Source organism: Tenrec ecaudatus, chromosome 11, assembly GCF_050624435.1.
Source record: "Tenrec ecaudatus isolate mTenEca1 chromosome 11, mTenEca1.hap1, whole genome shotgun sequence".
In the NCBI taxonomy this organism is placed as follows: domain Eukaryota; kingdom Metazoa; phylum Chordata; class Mammalia; order Afrosoricida; family Tenrecidae; genus Tenrec; species Tenrec ecaudatus.
The window spans coordinates 1,232,723-1,245,060 of NC_134540.1; the positions used below are offsets into that span (position 1 = coordinate 1,232,723).

Consider the following 12,338-nt stretch of genomic DNA (forward strand, 5'->3'; position numbering starts at 1 on the left):
GAGATTCGTGCTTGGTGAGCACACCCGATCCCACCCCCACCCAAGAGGACACTGGGCAGCTCTGGTGGACGAGAAAGCCAGCGCCTCCCATTCTGGGTGCTCCATTCTGCCATCAGCCCAGACCAGGCAAACGTAGGTTATTGGGAGAAAAAACAAGAGTGGGTTGGGAGCATATATTGAAGTTCTTACTAGAACACGTGCTAGGAATGACTTCCAATTCTTTCAGCAAGCATCTGCCCTCCCCACAAGCCCCAGCCCACAAGAGGAACGGAAGACCGAGGAAGGGCAGTAACTCGGAGGAGAGTGAGACAGGCCATACCTTCTATCAGGAGCTCTTGTCCATGGCTGCCAAGCAGTGTGCGCGACAGGAACGGGGCAAAGTCTACAAAGATTTCCCGGAGAAGCGGAGCCACTTTCTCTAGTGCTCGTTCAAGTTTGGCGGTGATGCTGTTGAATTGAAGACATGAAGAGCAGTAAATATTATTTAGTATGAAGTGAACAACTTTGAATGTGATTGTACACTTCCAGTCTCTGGAATGGCAACAAGCCTCGTGTAGAAAGGACTCTGTCCATTTTGACAGACGGTTAATTACGAGGACTTCAAAGACAGCCTCTAACTGTGCGTGTGATGCGGGTGGGGGGCTCTGACGCCTGTAGACACGACAGCCTCCATTCACAGCTGGAGAACTGCAGAAGAGGTGTTCTCCTGCCTTCATTGTTTGTCCTTTTGTCTCTCTGAGAGCAACACTGGACAGAGCAATGGACACCCTCTGAAGCCTCTGTTCCAGCAGAAGGTCCCACCTTTTCTCTCAAAGAAGTAGTCTCACAACATGGAAGAGGATGGCGGGAATTCTGGGAAACGACTTTATTTGCTTTGGGCCACAATGGACATTTTCCAGTCCATCAGGTAGTGCAGCAAGTTAAGCATGGTACCACAAACTGTAAGAACAATGGTTCAAACTCAGCAGCTGTTCCACAAGAGGAAGAGGAGGCCGTCTGCTCCCTTGAAGACCCAGTCTCAGAAACCCTATGGAGCAATTCCACTTTGTCCTAGATCTTTCTCTCTCTAAGTTAGAATGGACTTGGTGGCAGTGGGTTTGGAAGACATTTTAACTTCGATGTACTGGTCCCTGAGGTTGTCCTGCTTCTGTCAAGACTTACAGCCCCAGAAACCCACTAGCAGTTCTAGTCTGTCCTATGAGTAAGTCAACTCTATGGCAGTGAGTCTAGTTTAATTTGCATGGCTCAATCATTTGTTTATTCCTATTGAATTTTAAGTTATATGGTCTTATGTGAATCCTATTTGACCTTGAGAACACCTTGAACAGTTTTAAGGCGTGAGTGGAGGAAATGCAGCTGCTCGAGGAAATGAGTAACTAACTGGTAAGAGATAATTGCTCAGCCTCAAGGCGAGAGCTGGAAAGTCAGCGTTGGACATGGTTCCTGGGCCTCTTGTCTGCTAGCTGGAGTCTCGTGACTGCCCCACCTCCACCCCCAGCAGAGGTGAACAGTGCTGGCTTGTGTGACAGTTCCTGAGGTGGAGACACACCCATGTTTGTGCGTATGGACTGACACTGGAGCACCACCACACCATCACTAGAAGACAAAAGGAGCCCCCCGGAGCCCTGCGGAGCAATGGGTCAGTGCTGGGCTGCCAATGGAAGGCCTGGCCACTGGAAGCCAGCGCTTCAAGGGAAAGAGACCTGACTATCTGCTCTCACAGAACTGACCATCCAGGAAACAACATGGGGCAGCTCTCCTCACCCACAGCTGCCCGCCGGGCAGGGCTCACTGGCCTCCCACAAACAGGAGAAGCAGAGGGTCCAGGAAGGGTAGGAAAGTCTGAAGTAACTGCAGAGACTCTTTTCTGCACCGAGTTCTGAATGAGCAGGGATACTCCCTCTTAAATTTAAGATCGCATGCTGCAGGAATTACAAGGAGGCTGACATCACAGAGTGCCAGGTGGGAAAATATAGAGATAGTTTGTATATTTTAAATAAAAATGTCTATTTGTACGTATTTCTGTCAAATTTCAAGGCTTTATAGTTGCAAAAGCCACACCTTTTTGGGTGGTTCGATATCAAACAGAAAGTTCAGTCAATCGCAGTGCTGGTCACACACGTGCAGGCGAATGGGCTAGTGCTGCCGTGACGCCGAGGAATGAACACAGCAGGCCTTGCTCGCCGGATCCTTTCTGCATCTATTTTATTTCATAAAGCTTAACGTAATATTAAATGTAACTCTTGCCTATTGTATTTTCATTCTGCACCCATAATTTTCGCTCCTTAACAAGAGAAGCAGCATAGCGAATTATTTATGGCAAGAGATCAAAGCCTTTAAATAACACCAGAACTACCGAAGAATATGGACAAAACTGCCTATCAAACGACCAGGCAATATCCTAGGTGGGGGTGAGATGGGTGGTCTGCTGCCGTAAGAATGGTCTCTCTGAATCTCTCTGCAGGGCTCCTGGGAGTAGGGATGGCCTTGGTGGCAGGGCTTTGGGGCAGTAGTTTCAGTGATCCTCGGTTTCTGTGAGACTCTGCGCTGTCTTGCAGGAAAGAAGTGCTGGGTCAAGAAAGTGACACTCGCCATGCGCCTCCTCAGAGGAGACGGTACAAACACACACCTCAGCTTCAGAAGCAGCCCCACTGCCTTCAAGTCGATTCTAACTCACAGCGACTCTAGACAAACTTTCTGAGACCATAGCTCTTCAGGGGAGCAGTCAGCCCCATCTTTCTCCGATGGAGTAGCTGGTGATGTGGAACCATTGACGAAGCTAGCAGCCCAATGCTGATTGAACAGCATTGTAGCCCTCAGTCACCAACCCCTGTGCTGCTCCTGTTATTTCAGTGTCAATATCAGAAACTCAGTCTAAAACCCAATCTTCATCCCAGTCCCAACATATTGAAGAGGGGTCTAGTAAATTAAAAATAAGAGAAAAAAGATTAAACAAGTGAATCAAGGAAACTGCTCTGCCCTTTTATCCTATAGAAATGAAGCCGTTTTCTCTTCAAAAATTAACACAGAACAGAGAATGGGCAGAAGAAGATACATTCTTCCCAGACAAATGGTTTTGTAAGAAAAAGGTGCCTATTTCATGGCTTTAAAAGACCAAGTGTTGGTTTTCTGTTTCCTTTTGAAAGCTAATTTCATTTCTTCAACAGCCACCCCTTCAGCTTGAACCTCTAGGTCCTCAGAGGTGACGGGAAGGTGTTCGCTCTAGCAGCTGGCCGGCCCAGTCTTAGGGGAAGCTTGCCATGCCCAAGTCCAGTGGGAAAGTCCAGAGCGCTCCAAGGGGAAGGCATATACTCTAGCCTGAAACACATCCTCTCAGCCCTTATGACACCTCTACACACCCCCACCTACCCCCTCATCCCACTGGCAACACCTACAAGGCTCGGTAGTTAGAGGCTTGGCAGGGGACTGCTTTGACTTGGGCTGTTTTCCTTGAGACTGAATGGAAACCCATGTACAGAAGGGAACTTATGATTTCTATTGAGAAAATCCCTGTGGCCACCTGGGGAGTTCATGGGCCATTGCAGCAAAATGACCATGTGCAGCAAATAAGCCTTCCCAGGAGATCACCACACTTTAGCTGAAATTCTACTGCTCTAGTGCCTGCTTAAAACGCTTCAACATCAGCTTGTTATTACCTTTTAAACAAAAGGGACATGTAAGAGTTTGCTTTGTCCTGTATTAGAAAGTTCGCCCTCACCACTAATCTTATGGAATTGATACTAACAAATACACAGTAGACCCCGGGAGGAAACTGTACTCGGCAGGTCCCCATGGCACTGTGAAGGCATACTAGGACTGCAGGCACACCCAAGGTTGGAGAATGCACTCCCAGGGATGGGGAGAGGGACACAGTTCACTTGGACCTGCACTTCCCACAGTACACCTCTCCTTGTCAACAGGGCTTACCCAGGCCTGGCTTATTTCCCCAGTGGTCTGCGCTGAGCACTTCTAGAAAACACATTTCTACTTTCCATTCTGGCACTCACTGCCTGCATCACAATCTCTCTTAATAAACTTCTTTATGTTTCTGCTGCTTCATAAACTTAACAAGTTTTATTTACTTTTGGTTTAATAAAATTAACCTGGTCTTTCATATAATGTCTTAAGTAAACACTAATTGGATTTAGTAGACAAAATTTCTGAACTTTCTCCATTTAATTCTTAAATCATGGCAGAATGGACTGGTATAATAATAAAATCTAGACTGAAAAATAAATAATAGCATATCCTCAAGCAATGTAGCTATATGATCAAGTTCAGAAAGAGAAGTACTTACTGTCATTATCAAAGCCAAGTTAGGGTCTTAGCAAACCAGACCCTTACAGTCCTTTCAATTCCCACCCATAGTGGCCCGGCCAGACGGAGACGGAGCAGAACTGCCCCCACAGGGTCACCAAGACCACAATCGTTACAGAAGCAGGTGGCATCTTTTCTCCTCCGGGGCACTCGAGGGTTTGAACCACTCCCCTTCCAGGTAGCAGCTGAGCGCTTACCCAGGGCACGCAGAGCTTCACGAATCAATTACTTTGCCCGGATTCTAAAGTGATGCTATGGACAAGTGGCTTGGCCTGCTTAAGCACACGCACATTGACAGGACAAGGCTAGAAGTATGAATGACAAAATGCCACAGATGGTCAGTAGAGGACAAGCCGTGCTCGTCCCTGACTGTGACAAATAAAGGGTGGGGCCCCCACAGATGGCCAAGGGTCTCGGCGTTTGTGTCTGTCCCAGGTACCTAAGAACAAAGGCCTGGAAATGGGCTTCTGAAAAAACATCCTGGGGGGGGGGCACCTGTTCCTTTAACCCGGGGAGGGGTAGGAACCCTAGCAGATTGTCTTCCATCCTACCCATGGGGACCCCCTGAGCTAGTGGGCTTGACAAGATGTTGGATCACAACCACCAGCACGGATCACGATACAGGCTCTTGCCAGAAAGGCAAACATGTGTGAACACGTTTCAGGAAGAAAATGGGGAGTGGTAGGAAAGAGAAAGCTGCAAATGGAAGACACAGCCCCAGAGTGGTGAGTGTCCTCGCTGGAGCCCAGAGAGGACCTGTGAGCTTGAAGAGAAGTCTTTCAAACACAGACAGAGCAAACCGGACAGACCTGTGGCACATCTTTCCCCAAGGTGACAGAATAACACCACGCAGGCACCACAGAGTGTGGTGGGAATTCCAGATGGAATGGCTGGTATTCCAAGTTCCGCACATGCCAGTGACCCAACCAGAAGAGCAAGAAACCTCTCTGGAGTGGGGTCCTTGTGAACACAAGCACGACTGATCCTGGGCTTACTTGCCCTGGCCGCCCACCCTCTGGAAATGCGTACTCTGCTCCTACAGAAATAGAGCCCCCTCCTTTGGACCTGCCTTGCCACATACACTCGGTCACTGAAACTAAAGTATCTCATGTACGGCATCATGAAAACATGTCTTTCGTTGATGTAAAACAACTTGAGGATAATTAAAAAGAAAAAACCCAGAAAATATCCAGTTGCCGAGAATCAACTTAATCAGAAACATGTGAGACTTCTGCATAGGAAACATAGAATCACTCTTGGCTGCAGTTCAGGAACAACGAAAGAAGCCCAGGGACTGTACGGAACTCAGAGGGCAGCAATCACAGTATCATCAAAAACTGAGCGATCTAATGCCAGTGGCAATCGATCTATGAATGGGATGCACTCCTTGTTAAAGCTTCAAACTCCAGCAAGAATGTTCTGGACTCCCAAAGTATAGAATTCACATGGAAATACAGAGCAACATTGCAGACCGCTGGCACAGTACAGTGAAGAAAAGTATGCTTCACCCCCTAGTTTGGCGAGTCATGAGTGTCTACGGTTTTAAAAACTTGAAAGAGGCCAAGCTCCAGCTACTGGTCTCTTCTCGTGCAGAGTTGAAGAGAAGGAAGGAAGCCAAAGCCTCACAGCAGAGATGACTCTGCAGGCCATGACCTCCGCTCTGAGACCAGAACTACATGGCGACCCCTCCCCCAAGCTGACTGCACTGATGGAGCCACACAGAGAAACCTTGGTAACAGAGGAGAAAAATGTAGAACAAAATCTTAAATTACTAAAAATGAACAAACAAAAAAACGTATCTACTGGGGTGCCTCAGAAAATGTTGCCCTGAAATGCTCCACAAACATGAAGCAGAAACTGACCCCTGAAGTCAGCTTGCAGCTGAAGGGCAAATTAGTTCAAAACATGATGTGAGCATTATGCCCCTTTGAAAATCCCCCTTTGAGACTAAATGGTCAACAACCACTGTGGAATACAAGTGAGAACATCGGGGGCCAGTGAAGCTAGGAGGGGAAGGGAACCCCCAGAGCAGAACCCGGAGCACGTCCATGCCACCTTGGCCCCTGAGCAACTGTGCCGAAAGGACGGAATGGGAACCTAAGCTGCCCGTATACCTTCACGGGAAACACTCTGAAAGCCTGTTTGAGCAGCGGCACTGAAGAATGAAGAGCGGCACGGGGAGACATCTTTCGCCCTGACGCAGATCTGCACTGAGCTGCATGTGGAAGACAGCGGCACGCAGATGGACAGAGAGACAGTGGGGCAGAGTGGATTCCCAATCCAGGATCAGGCACACACACCAGGCTGATGGTAAAAGCTCAACCCTGGGGTAGAATAGACTTTGAAACTGACGGCCCTGCGATAGTGACCTGATTCCTACCTGCTACCACACACACACAGATACCCAGAAGGAAGGCGAAATACAGACAAGGATTTCTTCAAAAAATTGATTAACTAAACTTCATTAAAATGAACAACTTCTGACAATCAAAGCACACCATACCAACAAGCTAATAAAAAGTCACTGAATGAAAGAGATAGACCATGGCTTGTTTTTATAATGCATGATGGTTTATAAACTTGAACAAACAAACAAAAATAAACTCAAACAAAAATACTTCTAATTGTCAAAACCTTTCAAGGTAAATCATAAAAATGGGAAGCCAAATTATCAAAAACACAGAATAACGATGCTCAACCTTATTAATCACTGGGACAAAAGGAAGTTGAAGTTCAGTGGAATATCCCCCTCCTCTCCTTAGCTGACAGACATGAACGGGGCTAATCTTTGGAAGTGCAGGCCCAAACCGGTGGGAACAGTTAGTGGGAGCCTCTCAGGATGAGCTGGCGCACCAGCAGTCCTGAAGATGAATTAAATGCCAGCACCAGCTCCCTTTGTGCCGGCAATTCCATAGTTCGCTGACTACCCAACAGAGACGCACACATCCTGCACAGGGGACCAACACAGATGCAAGGAGTATTCACAGGAACTACTGGAAGTAGTTGAAACTGGAGACGCATACATGGCTACCTTCGTAGGAAGGATTGCTAAGGGGTAGTAAGCCCACACAGTGGAATGAAAATGGAACAGAAAGAGCGATCACTACATGCAACATGGACGAGTTCATCGGCAATGGTGTCCAGTGGGAACAAAAGGAGACACCGTATATTCCATGTGTATGAAATCCCCAACAGACACACTCATCTCCCATGGCCTGCAGGCTGGTGGGTGTGAGGAGGAGCAGCTCTGATGAGAGAGGAGATCAAGGCAGGACTCCGGGGCCTGCTGACCCCCTGCCCAGAAGTGGGCTCGGGTTATTGCTGGACTCGGGTGATGGCACCACATGTGCTCATGCCTCCAGCTGGAGTGGACACCAGTGGTCGACGTCTTCTTGCCTGCAGTTCACAATGCAAATGCCTTCCAGAGACCCCCAGAGCAGCAGGATGACCACTGAGGAGCTTCCCAGGAGCTTCGTGAAGCACCCTCGCCCGTATCCCCTTGTGCACAGAGTTGCTGTGAGTTGGCATTGACTCAGTTGAGTTTAGGTTGGTTGGGTTTTTTGGGGAGCTTTTGTATACACACACGTCTGCACAAACATGTGCACACGCACGCATGATGTAGCTCCTACCGCACTGTTCCCTAGGAGTCGTACGAGATAGCACTGAGCCAGGGCAGCGCTGTAGGCTGTCAGTTCATCTGGTGTGTCAGCCACAGAGGAGGGCTGATGGCGTTCACACATTTGCTTCCTAAACTTTCACCCCCAACTGCCCCACCCCCCACCCATAGCCTCTCCTGTCTTGCTATGATTTGGGCATGTTTTGAATCCACCCCCTTTTAAAACTATTTACATACACAGTGTGACAAGGGATGACAATATAGGGAGGACATTCATGAGCTCTCCGTTGAGACTGTGAAATAAAACATCACTTCCTGATGTTTGTCTTGAATAAGCAGGCACAGAGCAAGGGGTGGCGTATACAATGCCGCCTTGGCTTGTGGGAACTGCGACCGGGCCTACTGCCCAGGCCTCACCTGGGGGGAAAAGGGGCAGCGCCTACCTCATGTTCTCCGCCGAGTCCTCCGGCATTGGGGCCACCGTCTGTACCGCCGGCAGGTTTTTGCTGGTGGCCCCGTTCACAAAGCTAGACGAGGAGGAGGTGGAGGAAGACCCTGAATCCACGGCACCTGTCCCAAGACAACAAGGTTCAGCCTTAAGCATCACCCAACCCCGGCCGGCATGACTTAAATTACACCCATCGGCTGACTCTTTTGAGGCTGCCGTCTGCATTTCAACAGCATCATGCGACCGTTGGAAAAAGAAATCTGTTGGCCCTACAGATGTTGGAGACACGTCGCAAATATGACTGATGGCAGCCATTGCATTAAAACTTACTTCATCAACCTTTGCTAATCTAATAACAGCAGGTGCTGCCAATGGGTCTGACATCCCCCGATGAACAGGAGTGTCCAGAAAGGTAACTAGTAAAACAAAGCAAAGTCCAAGCTGCTGAGCCAGCTCTTTCCATGGCTGTGCTGCGCGGAGCTTGGCTCTTGTCATGCGCGAGTTTAGCTGGGGTCGCCTGAGCCTCAATTTCCCACACCGCAGTGTCTCTTGCTACACTGGACACAGGAGCTGCTCAACAGGGACCCACAGGAGTTGGGTTGTAACTAGTTCAAAAATAATGCCCTTTCCTTAACAACGACACAAACATGCCTTAGAGAAAGGGTTTTCCTGTAATGCACCAGGAAATGGCCCAGAGTCGTGGAGTTGAGGGACACCTAGTGTTGCTAAATATTATCATGTCTTATATGATTTCTCCTCCCACCGAATACCCTCACAACATCAACCCACCAACCACTTAGCCGCACACTTTACCCACAACTGAGAGAGAGAGAGAGAGAGAGAGAGAGAGAGAGAGAGAGAGAGAGAGAGAGAGAGAGAGAGAGAGAGAGAGAACAGTTGGGGGGCTCCAAAAACACTGCTACTCTTCCGTGCCATTTGTCCACTGACTATGTGAAACGCCCTTGAATATGACTGTGTGTCTGTAGGCGTCTATGGAGGACATGCTGTTGTATACTGGACACTAATTTCCCATGAACAGAACACTTGAAAGGAGGCGCCCCAATGGTCTCCCACCAGATACACCAGAGGCACTGGCTGGTCCGTGCACCGTCTCTAACAGAGGAGACGCTCGTCCACGAACAACAAGGACGGGCTGTGCTTCCTGTGGTGCCGATGGCATCTTGGGAAATGGGATTACTCTTGGCACACACGTCTCATTAAAGGGGTCACACTGTTAACTCCTGTGGCTCAAAGGCAGAGAGAGGACGGGGAAGAGGCCCGTGGCCTGGTCAGACACCGGGCTAGAGTAAGGATCTGACAGAGGCGGTCTCTTTGTGAGCGTGCTTCGACCGGCTCTGGTGACCCCCTGAGGTAAACCCACTGGACACAAGACAGTCCACTCCCGACAACCCCATGGATGTGCTGCTTATGACACATCAGATCCGGGGGCTGGCTAGCGGGGTAGCAGAGGGGAGCCCCACAGGTAGGAGGGGGGATTCTAAGTGGAGGTGAGAGTGGGGGCGGTCGCGGAGGCTACTGGAGTCATGGAAGCAAAGTCAGGGGTCATCTTGTGTTGCATAAATACCTAAAATGGAACCAAAGAGATTTGAGTAAGGATTCAGTTCGCTAATAACCATAGGAACATGTTTGGAAAATAAAAGGAAAACGAAAAACCAAATAACACAATAGCAAGGGCTTTCTCAGACAGGCTCTTTGGGTGTCCTGTGGCTCGGGGCTTCCTGTTTCCAGTGTTGCTCAGAGAGCTGAAGGAGGGGCAAATACACCTGTCATCCAGGACACGCCCTGTCAGCCAAGTCCAGACTCCGGCTCTTTGTCCAGAATTTCAGGGGAGCTGAGCTTTCCCTTAAGGAGCCCTGGTGGCGCAGTGGGCTACACATTGAGGCGCTCAACCCACCAGCCACTCTTCAGGGAAAGATGAAACTGTCTGCTCCTGAAAAACTCCGCAGGCCCAGCAGGACTGCATCATGCTATTCTGAGTCAGAATCTGTAACCGGGTGGACGTGGGTGCTCCCCGCAGGGTCTGAGCAGAGAATGTGCATGGGGATCTGGGAGTGCAGGGCAGAGATTCACCAGGAACCCTCCAATGACGGCATCTAGCTAGCCAGTGTCACTGCCTTGAGCACACGTGTCCAAAGCCCAGGCTGAAACAAGCCGAGGCTTTACTCCCTGTGCCTTCTGGAGCCTGGACACAATAACAACAGCAGAAACACACACACACACCCTAGAGCCACCCAAGGGGTCGTCTGAGGAGCACAGCCTGAGATGATGTGCAAATTCTGAAAACATAGCAATGCTGAGTGGAATCCTTGGAGACGAGCAGGGACTTGACTTTATTTTATTACTTAAGATCCAAGAAGCAGAAGAAAATGAAAATGAAGCTCTAAGAGGCGGAAAGAAAAGAATGGGTCTTCAGGAAAGTACATAGGGACGCTACCTGTGGTGTTAATCATACTTTTTGGGGTCGCTCCGGTGGCAGCAAATATGTTTGCCGTGCTGCCTGCAGGCAGCCCACTTCCGGCTGGGGTGGCTCCTACCGTGGTCACAGCCAGGCTCCCTGGGGGTGGCTTCTTCACAGGGACCACCACACTCCTGCAGAGAGAGGAAGGGCGAGAGCAGATAGGCCATTTACTGGAATGCTGGTTCCAAGAAGGCAAGGCGAGCCCACAGGCAGCATCAAGGCCCCTACCCTTGCCGCGTCTCCCTATCCACACTCCTTCTTTCCAATTCCTAACCCTCCCCCCACCCATGGGTGACAAGAAAATGCCCATCCAGGGTAGGCTGGCAAAGAGCACACCTCTACTGGGTGGACATTTACACAGACCCAGAGTTTGCACACCTTCCCAGAGGGCAAGCGGACACCCCAGGGGCCTTTGGGAATACTGGGGAAACATGCACACATTAATGAGTTTATCAACCTCTGGAGAAAGAAGGCTGTCTGCTGGCATAGTGGGTTACATGCTTGGCTGCTGACCAGGGGCCACCATTTCAAACCCACCAGCTAGCTGATCCTTGGGAGGAGAACACGGCTGTCTGCTCCCGTAAAGAGCTTCATGCTCGGAAACCCAGAGGCAGTTGCTCCCTGCCCTACAGAATGGCTATGAGTAGGAACCGAGTGGATGGCCGTGAGTTCTGAGTCTGCTCCCATAATGGTCACAACTTTGGAAGCCCGCTTCAGCGGGCGGACTGTGCCCTATTCGACTGCAGAGCTGTGTGACTAGTTTTATCAGCTTAAGCCATTTTCCTCAAGCCAACGGGAACACACACGCACGCACACACACACACACACACACACACAGCTTTCGTCGTCATCTGCATCTGAATATTACCTTCTTCTTTCTTGGTGAATGGAAGAACTTTCAGTAGAGTCAACTCTGAGCTCGCAACTCTCCTACCACAGCAGCATCAGCGGGGGCCCCAGTGTGCTATGTGTGTGAGCCCTAGAGCAGCTCTTCTTCATCTCGGCTTTGGTCTCTGTGCTGAGAGGGGGATGGTGTGGAGAGAATCCGGGGTGGAGTAAGAAGAGCAAGACCTGAGAAGGCGATCAGGTCAGGGGTGCCACCATCAATGCTGGTTTCCTCACAAGGAGAATAGCACGACCAATGCCACCAAGACCCATTGGTTTTGAATTCACTCAGACGAGATGCTTCAGAACAGAGAGAGGCCTAGCAGTTCATTTCTGAGAGCGCAGCCATTGGAGCTCCTGTGGGGCACGTGGGGCACCATGCTCGAGGTCCACACACCAGCAAGGGGCCTGACGTCACCTGCTTCGCTGGAGAGCATTCCCTGGGTGAGGACGTCATGCGTGCTGAAGTAGGGGCAGTGAAAAGGAGAAAGACCCTCAGGAAGATGGACCGACACTGCGGCTCAAACACCGGAAGAGTTGTGGGGCTGGCACAGGACCAGGCAGTGGTGGAGCCTGTTGCACATGGGATAGCC

At 49.9% G+C, this 12,338-nt stretch overlaps 1 protein-coding gene across 5 annotated transcripts in view; it reads right to left on the reverse strand.

The window, feature by feature from the left end:
• NBEA (neurobeachin) overlaps positions 1-12,338 on the reverse strand; it is a 514,531-nt gene that overhangs the window by 263,625 nt on the left and 238,568 nt on the right. For 4 of the 5 annotated variants that reach the window (XM_075562753.1, XM_075562751.1, XM_075562750.1 and 1 more), the window contains 3 exons: positions 10,837-10,991; positions 8,377-8,503; positions 320-447 (listed from right to left, as the gene is read on the reverse strand). In XM_075562753.1, coding sequence (XP_075418868.1) covers positions 320-447; positions 8,377-8,503; positions 10,837-10,991 — 410 coding nt within the window. The remainder of the gene's footprint in view (positions 1-319; positions 448-8,376; positions 8,504-10,836; positions 10,992-12,338) is intronic. The other variant, XM_075562752.1, reaches the window with a different exon arrangement.